We start from the raw sequence: 21,389 nt of genomic DNA on the forward strand, positions 1-21,389 counted from the left end.
TATCCTTCTAGCTTTCACTATCACTTTTCAACCTGTTTGTCCACCTTAAGATCATCACATGCTATCACATTGAATTCCTGCTCCTCTTTCATGCACCAAAGTTCTTCACCTCCTTAACCATACCGTTCCCTCGGGTTTTTGCAGTCCAAATGCATAACCTTGCATTTCTTAACATTAAATCTTAACTGCCAAATTTCAGACCATTCTTCAAGCTTTGCTAGGTTCTTCCTCATATTATTGACACCATCAGGAGTGTCTACTCTTTTGCAGATTTTGGTATCATCCACAAAGAGGCAAATCTTAACTGACAGCCTTTCAACAACATAGCTTAAAAAAATGTTAAAAAGAACAGGCCCAAGAATCGAACCTTGAGGCACACCACTGGTAACATTCCTTTCCTCAAAGTGATCTCCACTGACCACTAACCTCTGTCACCTTCCATTTAACCAGTTCCTGACCCAGTTCGTTACTTTGGAGCCCTTCCCAAGAGCACTCAGTTTATTTATTAGACACCTGTATGGAACACTGTCAAAAACTTTACTAAAATCTAAATACACCACATCTAGCATAATCTCTCTATCCAACTCTCTGGTCACCAAGTCAAAGAAGCTGATCAGATTTGTCTGACAAGACCTACCTCTAGTGAATCCATGATGCCTCAGGTCCTGTAATCCACTGGATTCCAGAACTACTACTACTACTACTTATCACTTATACAGTATAGTGCTGAAAGGCATATGCAGCACTGTACATTTTGATATTTATAGATGGGCCCTGCTCGGAAAAGCTTACAATCTAATTTGGACAGACAGATATGACATATAGGATTGGGGATGTAGAACCCAAGGTGAGAAGAACTCTCGAAGAAGTGGGCCTTGAACACTGCCAGATATGGAACCTGCCGTAGGGAATCAGGCAGCAAGGTAAAAGGGACGGAATCTGGAATTGGCAGTTGAACAGAAGGGCACAGATAGGAGGGACTTACCATCTGAACAGAGCTCATGGGGGGAACACAAGGGGAGATAAGTGAAGAGAGATATTGAGGGGCAGCTGAGTGAGTGCATTTGTTGGTCAGTAAGAAGAGTTTGAATTGTATTCAGAAATGGATGAGAAGCCAATGAAGTAAGTATAGGAGAGGGGTAATGTGAGTATAGTGGCTCTCCCAGAATATGAATTGTGCAGCCAAATTCTGGATGAATTGGAGGGGAACGAGATGGACTAAGTGGAAGGCCTGAGAGTAGCGAGTTGCAGTAGTGTATGCGTGAGGTTACGTGGATGTGATTAAGTGTTTTGGTAGTGTGCTCAGAGAAGAAATGTCAGATTTTAGTAAAATTATAGAGGAAGAAGCGGCAGGTTTTAGCAATATGTTGTATCTAGGTGGTGAAGGAGAGATAGGAGTCAAAGATGACTCAGAGATTATGACCAGACAAAACAGGAAGGATAAAATATTGTCCACAGACACAGAGAATGAGGGAAGTGGAGAGGTGGGTTTAGGTGATCCATAATCAATTTCAGATGGCGGTGAGACATCCAGGTCAGAGAGGCAGGCTGAGACTCTGGTCTGAGTTTCAGTAAAGATATTTGGCAAAGAGAGATAGATCTGGGAGTCATCAGCATAGAGGTGATACTGGAAGCTGTGGGAGGAGATCAGTGCTCCAAGTGAGCAAGTATAGATTGAGAAAAGGAGTGGTCCCAGGACAGAGCCTTGAGGTACACTAATCGATAGTGGGAAGGCTGTGGAGGTGCGATGGGAGAGACAGGAAGAAAACTGGGAGAGGGCAGAACCCTGGAATCCCAACAAGGATATCAAGGAGTAGGCGGTAATCAACAGTATCAAAGGCAGCAGACAGATCGAGAAGGATGAGGATAAAGTAGAGGCCTTTGGATCTGGCCTAGAACAGGTCATTGGAAACTTTAGTAAGGGTAGTTTCTGTGGAATGCAGTGGGCAAAAGCCTAACTGAAGTGGATCCAAAATATCATGGGATGAGAGGAATTCCAGGCAACGGTGGTGAGCAGCATGTTCACGTAACTTGGATAAGAAGTTGAAGAGGGAGATAGGGCAATAGCTGGAGGACAAGTAGGATCCAGTGAGGGTTTCTTGGGGAGGGGTGTGACAATAGTATGTTTGAAGGCATCAGAGACAGTTGCAGTGGGAAGCAATAGGTTGAGGATGTGACAGATAAGGAGGGATGACAGAGGGCGAGATAGCACCGAGTAGATGAGTGGAAATCAGATCAGAACAGCAGGTAGTGGGTTTGAAGGATGAGAGAAGATGTATGGCTTCCTCCTCAGTGATCTCAGGGAAAGAGGAGAGGGTGGCAGGTGTTGAGGAGAGGTTAGTAAAAGGGACAGATGGAGGGAGAGGATGGGGAAGCAGCCTGGTTGAGAGCTCAAAGTGAATCTTCTGAATCGTATAGTAGAAGATTGTCTGGGGAGAAACTGAAGGGAGGATAGGTGGTGAGGGTGCTTTGAGTAGGGAGATTTGTGTGATAAAGAGACAGCGAGAGTTGGAGCTAAGAGAAGTACATAAGAACATAAGAATTGCCGCTGCAGGGTCAGACCAGTGGTTTCAAGTTTCAAGTTTTATTACCATTTGATGAATCGCTTATACAAACTTTCTAAGCGATGAACAACTTAAAAAGCCACTAGTTAGTGGTCCCACAGATAATTGGGTATAAAAGACAACGTACAAAATAAATAAACCGACTAACAATTTTTGCAGTCAGATTAAAGACAGACATGATCAAAGAGGGACAGGGGGAAAAGTTACAATTCATTTTATATTGAAAATTACATAAAAAGGAAAAAACGAGAGGAAGGGAAAAGGGTTAATATCTGTAACAAAGTATGAAGGGTCCAAAATAAAACATATTAAGTATTAAAAGCGTCTTGAAACAAAAAAGTTTTCAAAAATTTTTTAAAAGAGGTAAGATCTTTTTCATTTCTGATATAATGTGGCAATAAATTCCACAGTTTAGGAGCCATAACAGAAAACATGTCACTTCTTCTTGTGCCCACGATTTTCAAAGAGGGAACCGTTAATAAGTTTAAAGAAGATGACCGAAGAGAACGAGGGGCATTGTAAGGAATAATCATTCTTGTCATAAATTGCGGTTCATTGAAGGTTAGAACTTTGAATATTAAAAATAATATCTTAAAGTTAATACGGTGGGAAATAGGAAGCCAGTGTGATTTAATCATTAGTGGTGTAACATGATCATATTTTTTCGCTTTATGAATAAGTTTTATTGCCGTATTTTGGATTATCTGAAGCCGTCTTTTTTCTTTTTGTGTTATATTGATTAGAAGGGAGTTACAATAATCGATTTTAGCTATGCTCACGCGGCGGCCCTCTGATCAAAGACCAGCACTCTAACTGAGACTAGCCCTACCTGCATATGTTTCAGTTCAGCAGGAACTTGTCTAACTTTATCTTGAATCCCTGGAGGGTGTTTTCCCCTATGACAGACTCCGGAAGAGCGTTCCAGTTTTCTACCACTCTCTGGGTGAAGAAGAACTTCCTTATGTTCATACGGAATCTATCCCCGTTCAATTTTAGAGAGTGCTCTATCATTCTTCCTACCTTGGAGAGGGTGAACAACCTGTCCTTATCTACCAAGTCTATTCCCTTCAGTACGTTGAATGTTTCAATCATGTCCCCTCTCACTCTCCTCTGTTCAGGGAGAAGAGGCCCAATTACTCTAATCTTTCACTGTACGGCAACTTCTCCAGCTCTTTAACCATCTTAGTCGCTCTTCTCTGGTCCCTTTCGAGTAGTACTGTGTCCTTCTTCATGTATGGCGACCAGTGCTGGACGCAGTACTCCAGGTGAGGGCGCACCATAACCTGGTACAGCGGCATGATAACCTTCTCCAATCTGTTCGTGATCCCTTTCTTTATCATTCCTAGCATTCTGTTTGCCCTTTTCGCCGCCGCCACACGTTGCGTAGACGGCTTCATTGACTTGTTGATCAGAACTTCAAAGTGTCTTTCCTGGGAGGTCTTTCCAAAAACCGTCCCGGACATCCTGTATTCGTGCATGAGATTTTTGTTACCTACATGCATCATGGTTAAATGGATATAGTATTCTTGTTTGGCAAGTGAAAGGGCAGACTGGAATGACGTCAGCATGAATTTGAAGTGTATGAAGTCAGCATGCACATGGGATTTAAGCCAGAGAATTTCAGTGTATCAGGCACATGAGTGCAGGTAGCATATGCAGGGGGTAAGCCAGGATTGGGGTTTGGCACACCTTACAGGATGTGAGATTGGAGTAGCAAGGGTTATCTAGAGCAGAGGAGAGAATGGTATTATGATTTTTAAAGTATTTCCATTAACTTACCACAGAAGTCAGGCTTATTGTCCTGTAGTTCCCTACTTCTTCCTTACATCCACTTTTGTGGAGATGGACCACATCCATCCTTTCCAGTCCTCCTGTAATACTCCCGACTCTAGAGAAGTACTGAAAAGGTCAGCCAACAGAGCCAACAGAACTTCCCTAAGTTCCTTCAGTTCACTTGGATGTACACTATCCGGCTCCATTGCTTTGTCCATCTTTAGTTTAGCAAGCTTCTCACAAACAAAATCCTCTGAAAACTGATCAGGGTCAACCACACCTCCATCCCTATATGTGTTTGTCTTCTGGAGCCCTGCTCCCAGCGCTTCAGTTGTGAGCACAGAAGAAATATTTGTTAAGCAATTCAACCTTATTTTTACCATTTTCTGCACATTTCTCCCCTTCGCCTTTGAGTCTCACAATGCCACTTTTGTACATATAATGCCAACCCCCCCAACCTTCTTTTCTTCTTACTCATCTTTCCCGAATATAGGTCTGAAAATTAAGTTCATGAATTCATCCTAGAAAAAATGTTGCATACCTTATTGCTGAATACCACTACGGTCACCTTCGATGTATTCTCCTCGGGAAGCTATGTAAGAACATAAGATTAGCCTTACTGGGTCAGACCAATGGTCCATCAAGCCAGTAGCCCATTCTCAAGGTGGCCAATCCAGGTCATTACCGTGTTTCCCCAAAAATAAGCCCTAGCATGATTTCCGGGTAGGTCTTAATATAAGCCCTACCCTCGAAAATAAGCCCTAGTTGCTGGCAGCAGCAGCGCATCCCCCCGCCCGCCACCGCGTCCCCCCACACTGACCCATCTCTCCCTCCCATCCGAACCACGAGACAGGAATATCTTATAACAGAGTCAGCAGTAATCTACACAGGCTGCTTCACAGCTTTCTAGATCCTGGGCATTCCTCTGCTGCATCACTGATGATGTCATCAGCAACGCGCCAAAGGAACGCCCGGGAGATAGAAGGATGTGAAGCAGCCTATGTAGATTTTTGCCGACGCTGTTTATAAGGTATTCCTGTCTCGCAGCTCGGATGGGAGGGAGAGATGGGTCAACAGGGGGGGTGCACGGTGGCGGGGAGATAGAAAGATGCTACACGGGGGATGGAAGGAAGGGAGGGATAGAAGCTGCAAGGGTTCTGATGCACAAGGGATGGGAGGGAGGGCTAGAAAGATACTGCACAAGGGGATGAGTGAGGGGAGGAAAGATGCTGCATATGTGGGGGAGAGAAAGGAAATAGGAAGAATTGGGGTAGAGGAGAGGAAGGGAGAGATGATCATTGTACATGAAAAAAATAAAGCATCCCCGAAAATAAGACATGGTGCCTTTTTTTGGACCCAAAATTAATATAACACAATGTCTTATTTTCAGGGATACAAAACCTAAGGTGTAACAAAACCCAAGGTGTAGTAATATTACATGCTACCAATTCAAGACAAGCAGTGGCTTCCCAATGTCTTTCTCAATAACAGACTATGGACTTTTCCTCCAGGAACTTTTCCAAACTTTTCTTAAAACCAGCTACACTATTCCCTCTTACCACATCCTCTGGCAATGCATTCCAGAGCTTAACTATTCTGTGAGTGAAAAAAATTTCCTCCTATTGGTTTTAAAAGTATTTCCCTGTAACTTCATTGAGTGTCCCGTAACATCTTGGATTTTGGCACCAGGCAAATAGCATACCTCTCAGAACATCATGTTTGGTCTGCAGATTGATGCCTCTATACCCCTCAGAAAGGAATCACCAACCACAGTGACCTAGTGGTCACAGATCCAGCAACTTTGGTCCTTCCTAGACTAAAACACTTTTTATATAAAACCTTAACATACTAAGGGCCTGATTTTGTATAGGACGCTCAGTCTCAGCAGCTGCTTAAGCGGCTTTTGAGAATCACACACGGATGCCTAACCACCCTGATTCTCTAACCAGCATCCATGTCACAGGCGCTGATTAGAGAATCACATTGCCGCAGAGCTAATTGCGACAAGGGAATCTCCCTGCTGCGATCAGTTTAGTGGCTGCAGTAAGTAACCCATCCCCCCGTGAAGTCAGCTGGCAAGAGGGATGCCCACTCCCTCCTGCCGGAGTCCACACAGCTCCGCCCCCCCCCGAATGTTCACGCAGGAGGAGTGCCTAATTCCTCCTGCCACCACCCACTGAGGCATCCCCTGGCAAGAGGCCCCATCAACCTCCATACCCCACTAACCCTATACCCCACTAAACACTCCCCAACTCCACCTGACACTCCCAGACTCCCCAAAATCCCTCTGCCACTCTCTGACACCACCCAGACAACTCCCCAGAACCCTCAAGATCCCCCACCACCCCCCAAACTCTCCCAAACTTTCCCATACCTTTATCTGATGGCCAGCAAGATGGATGCCCACACCCTCCTGCCTGAAGGCCCACCCCTGAAAAATTGCAGGCCTTCCCCTTCCCCATGCATTCTGGGATGCACCGGCTCAGATGCCTAAGGTCTCTCCCATAGGGTCAACCGCCGGAGTCTTAGGCCTCCTTCCTAGTGCATAACCAATGCAAGTGCCAGTGCCAATCAGAGGCTTAGGCCACTCCAGTGATTCCCACTCCCTCCTGCAGGCCGACTTTGCGGATGGGATGGGTTTCCTGCTGCAGCTGCTAATTTGATTGTGGCAGGGAGATTCCTTTGCTGTGATTGGCTCAGTGGCCGTGCTTATTTGAAATGTAGACCGGAATTTTGCTGGCCTACATTTCAGGCACCTATTGTGGGCCTAGGGAGATGCTTAGGGCTGCCTAAGCTCACCTAAGGCCATTTCTGGGTGAAAATACGCCCACACCTAGCCTTGGGTGAGCTTAAGCAGCCCTACACATCTCTCTAAGCTCACAAAAATGCCTACAGTGTAGGCGACATGCCTAGGGGGTGTTTTTTTTGTTTTTTTTAAACGTGCATCTCGATTGGCTGGTCAGACAGTGGTAGGACACCTACCACTGCCTACAATCGGGAAGCCATTTATAGAATTTGGTCCTAAGACTCTAAAGTCTACTCTACTGCCTAAACTGACTTGCTGAAAAAGCAGAGTACTAAATTAAAAAACTAAAAGAGAAGCACTATGAAATAACCTACTGAAGCCATATTTACCTTTTCCCAAGTTTGAATGCCAGCAGGTAAGATATTCAGGGTCCATTTGGTTCTTCAGACATAGCTCTATCCTTTTCTTATCGCCATATTTCTGGGTCCTTGATTCCCCTCAAAGTTACCATTCTTTCACTTGGTGATATATTTGATTACAAGTATTCACACCCTTAGATTTCCTCATTTGTTGTTCCTTTGTTGCTCAGACCATACCACAATAATACTACTTCATAATGCAAAAAACAAACAAAAAATCATGTCTCCTTTCTTCTCTTCTTTGTTAGCTGAGCAATATTGGCAACTGATCTGTAGTAAAATTGAGTTTACAATTCTAAGTTAAGTGTCATGTCTTTGTATTCTGGCTTCCCTATTTATCCTTTACTGTTTATAATGTACTTTGATGTTTTTGCAAACCAATTTCTTGGTCATCCCTTCCCATTTCAAATTAAAGTTTGATTTCTCTATGCCTGTGCCTTGAAAGCTCTTATGATAAATTTCAGGCTGGTCTTAATCTGGTTACTCAGAGTCATTTCTGGACTCTTAAAATTGCTTTTCTCCCTGAATGCAGGGGGCCTTCTCTTTGCTCCTTGCTTTTTCTTATGTCCTTGTCTTTTCCTCTTTGTGTATGTAGCTTGATGTTCATGTGTAGGTTGATTATGTTGTCCTATTCACTCACTTTCCGTTTTCTGGCAAGTGTGTTCAAGGTCTTTGTATTGTTCCAACTGGTTCCCTGATTTGTACCCTGCTTTGATGTTTGTCTCTCAGGGATAATGTCTCCAAATTGTCCTTTTTTGATCAATCCAATAAATAAATGCTTGAAAGGTTCCATAAGAGAGGAGTTAAATTACTAACAGGTCAATATTCAAAGCAATTTAACTGGTCTAAAATGACTGTTGGCTGGTTAAATTGCCTATTGAGGTCTAACTGCTAATTTTCAATGGCACTTAACTTATTAGCACCAGACTAAAAACTGGCTATTTTTTTTTTTTTTGGGGGGGGGGAGCATTCCAAGAGTGGAGTCAGCACATGGTAGATAAAGTGTCATTCAACACTTAACCAACCAGGTTAACCACATAAATAAGATCAAATAAAAGTCAGTCATATCTTTATGCAGTGCCCTTACCCGGTTAAGGGCCCCATGTACAAAGCCACGGTAGCCATTTTCCAACAGCACATGCAATGAAGACCATTCAGTTCCTATGGTCCTTGGTACATTTACCAAAGGAAAAGCACCTTTGCGGCTTTGTAAAAGGGGCCTTAAGTGCTGGATATCGCAATTAACTGGCTATATGTGGACAAAATCCGGCATTGAATTTCTTGGTTTAACGCTGGCAGTTGTCGGCAAAATGCTGATTGCTGTGACTAAATATTGGGTCCTACAATACAACATTTAAAAAAATCTGACTAAGCACAATATTGAGCTCCATTTCTCTTTAAATGTATTAGCCATACCTCCATTTCAGGCTTGTCTAACCACTGCTGCTCCTATAACTGCAGAGAGTCCAGGCAAATGGTCAAGAAGTCATGTTGTATAAGGCCTTCCATGAGCCATGGGTTTTTCATTTACTGACCCAGTTTAGCCAGGTGAGGCTCTGAAGGAGTATGCAGTAAGTTACTGTATATTGTAATCCATGAGCCATGCTCACATCTGTAGGTGTCCCTTCAGGTACAGAAAACAACAACAAAAAAGTATTTGGTGGCCTCATAACTATATAAGCAAGGGTTTCAGAACTAGTCTTTAAGATGCCTCCTTTTAGACAAGCTGAACACTGAAAACAAAGGCATAACTTTATAAGGATACTTTATCCATATAATTTTATCCCTGATATTTCTGGGGTCAGACTTGAATGTATAAATGACAAGGCAGCTAAATAGCGCCACTGTCCCTGTGACTTCTGGTCACACCTCTGACCTGCCCCAAATCTAATCCAACATTAATTTTTATCTGACTTTCATATTGAAAAGTTATCCATTTAAATGCATAGGAATTATTTTTAATGAGCACCTATGTAGGCCTCTTTTTAATAATTGTTCCTAAGGTTACTTTGTACAGACAAGAATTTTGTTCATGGTTTTAGGCATGCTATAGAGAGAGTGCCCTCTGCTTCATGAAGTATAATATTGTTATTGTCTTTTTTTGTTTTGGCTGGCTACAGGTCTACATGACACAAGGCCTTTTTGCAACGGACGAGGGAACTACAGCACAGAGGCCTGTGGCTGTATTTGTGAACCTGGTTGGAAAGGCCCCAACTGCAGTGAAGTTGAATGCCCAGGAAACTGTAATAGAGGACAGTGTGTTAATGGTAAATGTGTCTGTGAAGAAGGCTTCACCGGTGAAGACTGCAGTGAAACTGCTTGCCCAAATTACTGCAATGACCAGGGCAAGTGTATCAATGGCATCTGTGTTTGCTTTGATGGTTATACTGGAGAAGACTGTAGTGAGGAGCGCTGCCCAATGCCATGCAGTAAGCATGGCAAGTGTGTGAATGCACAATGTGTATGTAATGAGGGCTTCTCAGGAGAAGACTGTAGCATTTCACGATGCCCCAACAACTGCAATAACCGTGGACGTTGTGTAGAAGATGAATGTATCTGTGATGAAGGTTTCACTGGTGAAGACTGCAGTGAACTTATCTGTCCCAATGACTGCTTTGATCGAGGTCGCTGTATCAATGGAGTTTGTGAATGTGAAATAGGCTTTACTGGAGAAGACTGTGGAAAAGAATTATGCCACAACAACTGCAACAATAGAGGACGCTGTGTCAATGGGCAGTGTGTGTGTGATGAGGGATTTACGGGTGATGACTGTAGTGCTTCACAGTGTCCCAATAACTGCAATGATTTAGGTCGATGTGTCAATGGAAAATGTGTATGCAAAGAGGGGTTGATGGGTGATGACTGCAGTGAACAGAGATGTCCAAATGATTGTAAAAAAAAAGGCCGCTGTGTCAATGGACAGTGTGTATGCAATGAGGGATTCACGGGTGAAAACTGTGGTGAATTAAGCTGCCCCAACAATTGCAAAGACAAAGGTCGATGTGTCAATGGGCAATGTGTGTGTGATGAGGGATTCACGGGTGAAGACTGCGGTGAATTAAGCTGCCCTAACAATTGCAAAGACAAAGGTCGATGTGTCAATGGGCAATGTGTGTGTGATGAGGGATTCACGGGTGAAGACTGCGGTGAATTAAGCTGCCCCAGCAATTGCAAAGACAAAGGTCGATGTGTCAACGGGCAATGTGTGTGTGATGAGGGATTCACGGGTGAAGACTGCGGTGAATTAAGCTGCCCCAGCAATTGCAAAGACAAAGGTCGATGTGTCAACGGGCAATGTGTGTGTGATGAGGGATTCACGGGTGAAGACTGCGGTGAATTAAGCTGTCCCAACAATTGCAAAGACAAAGGTCGATGTGTCAATGGGCAATGTGTGTGTGATGAGGGATTCACGGGTGAAGACTGCGGTGAATTAAGCTGCCCCAACAATTGCAAAGACAAAGGTCGCTGTGTCAACGGGCAATGTGTGTGTGATGAGGGATTCACGGGTGAAGACTGCGGTGAATTAAGCTGCCCCAACAATTGCAAAGACAAAGGTCGATGTGTCAACGGGCAATGTGTGTGTGATGAGGGATTCACGGGTGAAGACTGCGGTGAATTAAGCTGCCCCAGCAATTGCAAAGACAAAGGTCGATGTGTCAACGGGCAATGTGTGTGTGATGAGGGATTCACGGGTGAAGACTGCGGTGAATTAAGCTGCCCCAACAATTGCAAAGACAAAGGTCGATGTGTCAATGGGCAATGTGTGTGTGATGAGGGATTCACGGGTGAAGACTGTGGTGAATTAAGCTGCCCCAACAATTGCAATGACAAAGGTCGATGTGTCAATGGGCAATGTGTGTGTGATGACGGATTCACGGGTGAAGACTGCGGTGAATTAAGCTGCCCCAACAATTGCAATGACAAAGGTCGATGTGTCAATGGGCAATGTGTGTGTGATGAGGGATTCACAGGTGAAGACTGCAGTGAATTAAGTTGTCCCAGCAATTGCAAAGACAAAGGTCGATGTGTCAATGGGCAATGTGTGTGTGATGAGGGATTCACGGGTGAAGACTGCAATGAATTAAGTTGTCCCAGCAATTGTAATGACAAAGGTCGATGTGTCAACGGGCAATGTGTTTGTGATGAGGGATTCACGGGTGAAGACTGCAATGAATTAAGTTGTCCCAGCAATTGTAATGACAAAGGTCGATGTGTCAACGGGCAATGTGTGTGTGATGAGGGATTCACGGGTGAAGACTGCGGTGAATTAAGCTGCCCCAGCAATTGCAAAGACAAAGGTCGATGTGTCAACGGGCAATGTGTGTGTGATGAGGGATTCACGGGTGAAGACTGCGGTGAATTAAGCTGCCCCAACAATTGTAATGACAAAGGTCGATGTGTTAATGGGCAATGTGTGTGTGATGAGGGATTCACGGGTGAAGACTGCGGTGAATTAAGCTGCCCCAGCAATTGTAATGACAAAGGCCGATGTGTCAATGGGCAATGTGTGTGTGATGAGGGATTCACGGGTGAAGACTGCAATGAATTAAGTTGTCCCAGCAATTGTAATGACAAAGGTCGATGTGTCAACGGGCAATGTGTGTGTGATGAGGGATTCACGGGTGAAGACTGCGGTGAATTAAGCTGTCCCAGCAATTGTAATGACAAAGGTCGATGTGTTAATGGGCAATGTGTGTGTGATGAGGGATTCACGGGTGAAGACTGCGGTGAATTAAGCTGTCCCAGCAATTGTAATGACAAAGGCCGATGTGTCAATGGGCAATGTGTGTGTGATGAGGGATTCACGGGTGAAGACTGCGGTGAATTAAGCTGTCCCAACAATTGCAAAGACAAAGGTCGATGTGTCAATGGGCAATGTGTGTGTGATGAGGGATTCACGGGTGAAGACTGCGGTGAATTAAGCTGCCCCAACAATTGCAAAGACAAAGGTCGCTGTGTCAACGGGCAATGTGTGTGTGATGAGGGATTCACGGGTGAAGACTGCGGTGAATTAAGCTGCCCCAACAATTGCAAAGACAAAGGTCGATGTGTCAACGGGCAATGTGTGTGTGATGAGGGATTCACGGGTGAAGACTGCGGTGAATTAAGCTGCCCCAGCAATTGCAAAGACAAAGGTCGATGTGTCAACGGGCAATGTGTGTGTGATGAGGGATTCACGGGTGAAGACTGCGGTGAATTAAGCTGCCCCAACAATTGCAAAGACAAAGGTCGATGTGTCAATGGGCAATGTGTGTGTGATGAGGGATTCACGGGTGAAGACTGCGGTGAATTAAGCTGCCCCAACAATTGCAATGACAAAGGTCGATGTGTCAATGGGCAATGTGTGTGTGATGACGGATTCACGGGTGAAGACTGCGGTGAATTAAGCTGCCCCAACAATTGCAATGACAAAGGTCGATGTGTCAATGGGCAATGTGTGTGTGATGAGGGATTCACAGGTGAAGACTGCAGTGAATTAAGTTGTCCCAGCAATTGCAAAGACAAAGGTCGATGTGTCAATGGGCAATGTGTGTGTGATGAGGGATTCACGGGTGAAGACTGCAATGAATTAAGTTGTCCCAGCAATTGTAATGACAAAGGTCGATGTGTCAACGGGCAATGTGTTTGTGATGAGGGATTCACGGGTGAAGACTGCAATGAATTAAGTTGTCCCAGCAATTGTAATGACAAAGGTCGATGTGTCAACGGGCAATGTGTGTGTGATGAGGGATTCACGGGTGAAGACTGCGGTGAATTAAGCTGCCCCAGCAATTGCAAAGACAAAGGTCGATGTGTCAACGGGCAATGTGTGTGTGATGAGGGATTCACGGGTGAAGACTGCGGTGAATTAAGCTGCCCCAACAATTGTAATGACAAAGGTCGATGTGTTAATGGGCAATGTGTGTGTGATGAGGGATTCACGGGTGAAGACTGCGGTGAATTAAGCTGCCCCAGCAATTGTAATGACAAAGGCCGATGTGTCAATGGGCAATGTGTGTGTGATGAGGGATTCACGGGTGAAGACTGCAATGAATTAAGTTGTCCCAGCAATTGTAATGACAAAGGTCGATGTGTCAACGGGCAATGTGTGTGTGATGAGGGATTCACGGGTGAAGACTGCGGTGAATTAAGCTGTCCCAGCAATTGTAATGACAAAGGTCGATGTGTTAATGGGCAATGTGTGTGTGATGAGGGATTCACGGGTGAAGACTGCGGTGAATTAAGCTGTCCCAGCAATTGTAATGACAAAGGCCGATGTGTCAATGGGCAATGTGTGTGTGATGAGGGATTCACGGGTGAAGACTGCAATGAATTAAGTTGTCCCAGCAATTGTAATGACAAAGGTCGATGTGTCAACGGGCAATGTGTTTGTGATGAGGGATTCAAGGGTGAAGACTGCAGTGACTTGAGATGCCCTGATGATTGCAATGACCAAGGCCAGTGTATCAATGGACAGTGCGTCTGTGTGGAAGGTTTCATTGGTGAAGACTGTTCTGAAGGTAGGTATTAATTTTTCATATCAATCATCCATCTATGTCTAAACTTTCTCATCTGCTTAAGATTGAAAAGTAATCTATCTACACATGAATTTGTTCTGCCTTGGCCAAGGGAAAAACCATCTTCAGCAATTTTGTTAATCCCAGACCTTAAAGTCATCTCTGTTTACAGTGCACAATATAATTCATATACTGACTCTGTCTTATACAGCTTGGAATCCATACATAAGCACAGGGAGGTTAAATGGATTACTTAAAAGCACACTGTGAGTGGTATGAAATGGAATTCATACCGCCAGTTCACCAGTTTTCCAAACAGGCATGCTTTTCAAAACACCCATAATGAATATAAAAGAGACATATTTGCAAGTGTTGTTTGCCTGAAAACCCAACCCTGTTTGTACTTTCATGGTTTGGAAAAGAATACCACTACCCTAGGTCATATCTTTCTGCTCTAGATCACTATGAAACATTCTCAGATGTACGTATGTATGATACATCTCACTTCCTTCATATACCATACTATCCTTCCCAAAGAAAATCTGAGCCAAGGTGAATATGCATTAATAGCAATTATTGTCACAACTTATAGCTCAGGGTGAGTTTTCTCAGGTGTGACCTTAACAGTGATTGTTATCTTCCACCCTTCCAGAACAGAGGTCATCTTTAGCATTCAAAATTAGTGACTATGTAAAAATTAAACCGCTAAAAGAAAAAAAAAAAAAAAAGTGATTCTATATATCATAACAGTAAAACTATGTAGATAAGAGCCTAATGACTATGAAAGCCTTGGACTAAATTCAGTAAATGGTGCTCAAAATTATGCAAAACAAAAGTAAAACCTGCAACTCTTTTTTTCCTTCTGCAACTTTTTTTTTTTTTTTTAATGTGCAAAAGTGCTCAGAGACAGAATTGAAAATTTCAAGTCCTCTATGCAATGAGCTTCTCCTTCGCATTGTGAGTCAATGAAGCCATAGTATCAACATGATGCATTTTGCTCAGATGTTCTACTATCATGGTATGAATGGGTCTATTGGTGTGCCATATAAGTTATAGAGAGCATGGACATCTGATGAGGTACAGTACTCCCATTGAATCACAGTCAGTTTTAGTATGTAGTTGATATTCCCGCTTCAAAGCGGGTGTACTACAAATTTAGCTGTGTTAGCAAACAGAACAATGTCCACACATGCCATGAAACCCCTCATCAGAACCTACAAATGTTGCTTGACTGGAAAAATATGAGCGAGTCAGTAATTCACGTAAAATTCTCCCTCATGAAAAGCAAAATAGTGCATAGCATAGAATACCTTATGAATCTGCCAATACCTCTTGATGATTTGTTTAATTTGAAATGCGCATTTGGAGTATGGTAACACAAGTGGTATAGTAAGGGGGGGCGGTCCACCCCGGGTGCCGTCTTGGTGGGGGCACTGGTACCCATCTTCCTCTCCACCCCCGCAACCCACTCTTACCCACTCTTCCCCCTACCATATGCACAACTTCACTCCCCCTCACCCCCTTCCCCCCGTACCTCTGCTGGTACAAACAGCAGCTCCAACCTGCTTGTCACACTAGCTTCGGCTTTCCCTCTGACATCACTTCTGGGTCCCGATGCCAATGCGGGCAACGAGTTGGTGGTGATGCTGCTCGCGTAGGGAAAGTTAAAAAGGTATGGGGAAGGGACACACGTGCACAGCAGGGAGGGAAGGAAGGAGCCGGGGGGTGGCAGAGAAGAGGGCTGGAGAGGGGTGCCAATGCCCAGGGCGCCTCTCACCCTCGCTACACCACTGGGTAACACACATACTAAAGATACCTCTTCTATACTATCCTCTGTTTTGCAGTACAGTGATTCAATGATAGAGGTGTATTTTGAGGGGCCTGAGCCTGACCTTGGTCTCTCATTCATGTTTCTGAGCACTTTGGCAAGCTTTTTAAAAAAGTTGCATAAGGAAAAGAGGTGCTGTAGTTTTTGCTTTTGTTTTTGTATTTACTTTGGTCTTGCCTGCAGCAAGCAATGTTTTTCCCAATTTTAGTTTGGGGTTCAAAAATGATGCACCGGGAAAAATCTGCATTAAGCTCAGACTGATACAGGGACAGAATTTGTCCCCTTCACCGCGGATAACCGCAGAAAACCATCCTGTGTCATTCTTTAGAGTCTAACTTAACCTCAGTTCTTCTACACTAGCATTCTTCAATGCAAGGCTTGAGGGTCAGTGACTGTGCCCATTAATGCTCTGATTCTTCCCTTTCTCATTAAAGGATGACACGGAGGCTTTCCCACGTTAACCACAAATTCTGTTCCCGTGTCATTCTCCAGGTCTCAGAGTGCCCTTTATAGGATAGCACATATCACGGATTCTCATGCTCAACTTTAGGTGCAAACAGTTATACCTGCTGAAACATGGTGTAAATCCTGGCATGCAAGTTGGGCACGTAACCCTCATATTCGATAACACTGTGCCAAAATTTTTGGAATGCCCCTGACCCACCCATGCCTCCTTTTGGGTTGCTTGCAAGACCCTTTGGGTCTGATTCTGTACAGGACACCAGTATCAGTGGCCACCTAAAACGCGGCTGCCAATCACATGAAAATTACACACTGGCGTCCTATGCAGAATCGGGCCTGTACTCCCGGACAGACGCTGGAAATGTAGGCCAGTACTTTACAGGCCTATATTTCAGGCATCTATCTCCCATCTATGGAGACGTGTACTGACATTTAAGCCTGCCCAAGGCTACTTCTGGGCGAAGCCACACTCAAGTCCCGCCTTGGGCATGCTTAAGTGTCACTATGTATCTCCGTGGACATGCTCCAGAGGGAGAGTCTGAAGGGTTCACTCGCTGGTCACCTTAAGTAAGGAGGGAGGGAGCACGATAGGGACTGGGCCGGCTGTGCACCCCCCCTAAGGCTGCACCCAGTGTGGACCACCCCCCCCCCTTGGTACGCCAGTGGGTTTGTGTTTTTCCAGATGTCCATAGTTCTGACACAGTTAAAGGTATTTTACTCATTGGTTATAACCTGTAGCACTTGGATCTTGTGTAGCTTATAGTTTATTAATTTATATCCCGCTTTATACAAAGCGGGTTCCAAAACGTACTTACATAATATTATCACATCACATACAATTTACATATCAAACAATACATTTCAACAACCAGTGCCTATAATTATAGTAAAGCTTCAATTCCCATATTTCCTCTTACAGAACAAATACTTTTCAGTAATTTCTTAAAATTGCACAAATTTCCTTGCTCCCAGAAATATAGAGGGATCTCATTCCATGCCTGTGGACCTTTACATGAAAACATACCTGCCCTCGACATCTGCAAACGCAAGTGTTTAACAGGCAGAACAAACAAACTCAGCATACCCCCAACGTATAGTTTTATTATTTAAATTAAATATTATTTTGCAGTTGGAATACTTGTAGGTGTTCCAGTTTTCTATGTGAAATGCTTAACAGCCTCTCCTTAACAAACTCCATGTCTGTCTATCAGCTGATAGAACATCTGAGTGCAAATCCCACCTGTGATGGTTATTCCTTTGACCACCTTCCAGAACTTGAGTTTAACTTTGTCATAAATACACGGTTAAGAAATGTATTCTTTCACCAGACATGTGCTAGATCAGTGGTCTCAAACTCGCGGCCCAGGGGCCAAGTGCTATTTTGAGGCCCTCGGTATGTTTATTATAATCACAAAAGTAAAATAAAACAGTTTCTTGATCATATGTCTCTTTAGCTATAAATTACAATATTATTATTAAGAATTGGCCAAAAGGAAAGATTTATAAACTATAAAGAATTTTACCTCATGCAAAATTGTCATTTCTTTAATAAGACATTAACTATTTTTTTTCTGAGGCCCTCCAAGTACCTACAAATCCAAAACGTGGCGCTGAAAAGGGTTTGAGTTTGAGACCTCTGTGCTAGATGATATAAAGTTGAATATTTATGCACTCTGTATGAAGTTGAAAGAAATGTTGACTTTGTGCCTTATGCACTTGATTGCTCCGAATCCTTACATTTTCTGTAATCTAGGATAATAGACATGTTCCAAACTAGTGTTGTTTTCACCAAATAATAAGAAACTAAATGGAATTTCAAAGGTGCAATTTTTATACTGTAAATTCTGATAGTTCGCTCCAGGTTTGACTTAGGGTAGTGTTAGATTACTGTCAGGGATGGCTGATTAGTGAAAAAACTTTCCTAAATCCAGCGGGCTACAGAACCTTCCTGATAGGTTTGGTTTAGCAGGTAAAAGCAGGGTCAGGTCAGGGCCAGGATCATTGCCTAGTATTCAGTTTGATGAAACAGATCAGACAGGAGGAAAAACAGGGAAAGATCCAGAGAACAGGAATGCAAGAATAATGAAGGAACAGGAAAATGGAACCAGGCTAGGCACGGTGTTACAGGAACAAGGTTCATAAAATCTGCTGAACAAGCAGAGAGCCAAAGAGAATTGACAACTAAACTGAAGGAGTTTATATGGTGCATCCAATCAGTGGCTGGAATGGCTGGCAGTTAGAAAATCCCTTAAACAGCTGAAACTGTAGCTCAGCCAGTAAGTTGTTCACCAGCAGATCAGGAGATTGCTATTCAAAATCAATCTGACAGCTAGAACTACCCAGTACATTTAGTAATCAATGCAGTTCAGGGCTTTTGTTGATAGTTTTCTTGCCCCACCATTGGATGCTACTACCAACATAAGTAGGGGCTCACCTATCATAAAGAATGCCCCTTTATAAATTGTAATGTCCATTTCTGGTTTCATTGGCATTGTCTCTGAGCTTATTGTGTAATACTCATTGTGAGATAGATACTCTTCTTAGAGAAATGATGTGAAGGGCAATAGAGAAATAACAAAGATGTCACTGTCCCAAAAGCTGGTCTTTTGCAACACTAATCCCTTTCTTGCTTTTTACAACGTTATTCCTTTTGACAGTGTCCCCTCCAAAGGACTTAAAAGTGACTGATGTGACACCAAAGACAGTGGACTTGGAATGGGAAAATGAAATGGAAGTTACAGAGTACCTCGTCTCCTATGTTCCCACTGCCCCAGGTGGCCTGGAACTGGATTTCAGGGTTCCAGGAAACCAGAGAAATGCCACAATTCGGGAGCTTGAGCCTGGTGTGGAGTACCTTATTCGAGTCTTCGCTATTCTAAAGAACCAAAAAAGTATTCCTGTCAGCGCTAGGGTGGCAACTCGTGAGTATAAACGTCTCACTGCATATCTGATTTTTTTATTACCTAGTGTCTGCTAAATATTATCTTCTGTTTAGAAATTCATTTGTCTTGCTCATTTTATGGTGTATGGTTTAATAAACATCATATATTACCTTTCCCCTATCGCATCAAAGTGGTTTACAATTAAAATAGAAACATAAATTATGGGCGCCTTTTACTAAGCTGCGTTAGCATTTTTAGCGCATGCAGCATTTTAGCGTGCACTAAACCCACGCTACACGGCTAGAACTAACACCAGCTCAATGCTGGCGTTAGCGTCTAGCACGCGCAGCAATTTAGCGTGCGCTATTCCGCACGTTAATGCCCTAACGCGGCTTAGTAAAAGGAGCCCTATATGTCACAAAACATAAAATACACATAAGACAATGAACACACAGCCTACAGAAAGGGAAAACAACAAGAATAACAAGAGATTTTAAAAATTAAGGCGCTCCTTTGCTAAAGTGGTTGGGCATTTAGGCCATTATTCTATAAGTGGCACCTTAAGTTAGGCGCCTAACTTAATTTGTAAAAGTCATTTAAAAACATTTTAAACATTGTTTAAAAAAATGTAGGTACCTACTGGTGCCTATAAAAATGGAACCTTCATCCCCTCTACAGAGGCGCCTTAGCATGCCTAAGGTCAAAGTAGGTATGGTTAACACTGGAAATAACCTTAGGCATTCTAAGGTGCCTCTGTAGTTGCGATTCTCATCAAAGGTAAGTACCAAAAATGTAGGCCTTTTAAACCCTGGCCTACATTTCTGGTGCCTACCTTTGATGAAAGTCATTATTATGGAAACAGCGCCATTGTATGTGCGATTGGCATCCATTTCTTAGGTGGCTACCAATAATGGTGCCATTTACAGAATCCAGCCCTTAGGGCAATATTTTGTTTAGGATGTCTACTTTAGGCACCCCTAGGCACCCTAATCAAGGATGCCTAGCAAAGCCTAAATTTGGAATCCACATACAGCATTTGTTTTAACTGGCATGGTAACCGACCTTGCAAGTTTTCAGTCAATCAAAAAAAGATAAAGGGACTGGAGGAGTTGCCGTACAATGAGAGGCTAGAGAAACTCAGCCTCTTCTCCCTTGAAAAGAGGAGACTGAGAGGGGACATGATCGAAACATTCAAGATATTGAAGGGAATTGACTAAGTAGAGAAAGAGAGATTGTTCACCCTCTCCGAGGTGAAGAGAACGAGAGGGCACTCGCAAAAGTTAAAAGGGGATAGATTCCGTACAAACATTAGGAAGTTCTTCTTCACCCAGAGAGTGGTAGAAATCTGGAACGTTCTTCCAGAGGCTATCAGAGGGGAAAGCACCCTCCAGGGATTCAAGAAAAGGTTAGATAAGTTCCTGCTGGACCAGAACATACTCAGGTACGACTAGACTCATATAGGGCACTGGTCTTTGACCTAAGGGCCGCCACATGAGCGGACTGCTGGGTACAATGAACCACTGGTCTGACCCAGCAGTGGCAATTCTTAAGTTCTTAACAATTAAGAGTTCAGCGCTGAACTCTTAGGATACCTAATGATGCTTAAGTTGAGGCACCCTTCGATACCTAATGATACCTACCTGAAAAGTAGGTGTGGTTAGGGGCACAGAATAAGCGTTTTTGACTTAGCCTAATTTACCACTGCCTAACTCAGATGCCTAAGTAAATTCTGGCCTAATATACAGGCATCTACTTCTAGGATGCCTAGCGATGCCTAAGCACACCTAGGTACCACTATGCAGGATTCTATAAGCGGGGTCTAACAGTTTCTTCTTAGCTATTTCTGGGCAAGAATCCAAAACTCTACCCGGTACTGTGCTTGGGTTCCTACTGATGAAATCTCCGTTAAAACCTACTCCAGCCCATCTACACCCTTCCAGCCATTGAAGCCCTCCCCAGCCCATCCTCCACCAAATGGCCATATACAGACACAGAGCGTGCAAGTCTGTCCAGTACTGGCCTTAGTTCAATTTTTAATATTATTTTCTGATTCTAGATCATCTGTGTTCATCCCACACTTCTTTGAACTCAGTCACAGTTTTACTCTCCACCACCTCTCTTAGGAGCGCATTCCAGGCATCCATCACCCTCTCCTTAAAGTAGAATTTCCTATCATTACCTTTGAATCTACCACCCCTCAACCTCAAATTATGTCCTC

The 21,389-nt window shown here is 43.6% G+C and overlaps 1 protein-coding gene across 5 annotated transcripts in view; it reads left to right on the plus strand.

Annotated features, from left to right (window-relative positions):
• The window catches only part of TNC (tenascin C), a 267,005-nt gene that overhangs the window by 128,647 nt on the left and 116,969 nt on the right, over window positions 1-21,389 (plus strand). For all 5 annotated transcript variants that reach the window (XM_033960452.1, XM_033960454.1, XM_033960453.1 and 2 more), the window contains exons 3-4: window positions 9,623-14,002; window positions 18,947-19,210. In XM_033960452.1, coding sequence (XP_033816343.1) covers window positions 9,623-14,002; window positions 18,947-19,210 — 4,644 coding nt within the window. The remainder of the gene's footprint in view (window positions 1-9,622; window positions 14,003-18,946; window positions 19,211-21,389) is intronic.

Source organism: Geotrypetes seraphini, chromosome 10 (genome assembly GCF_902459505.1).
Source record: "Geotrypetes seraphini chromosome 10, aGeoSer1.1, whole genome shotgun sequence".
Lineage (NCBI taxonomy): Eukaryota > Metazoa > Chordata > Amphibia > Gymnophiona > Dermophiidae > Geotrypetes > Geotrypetes seraphini.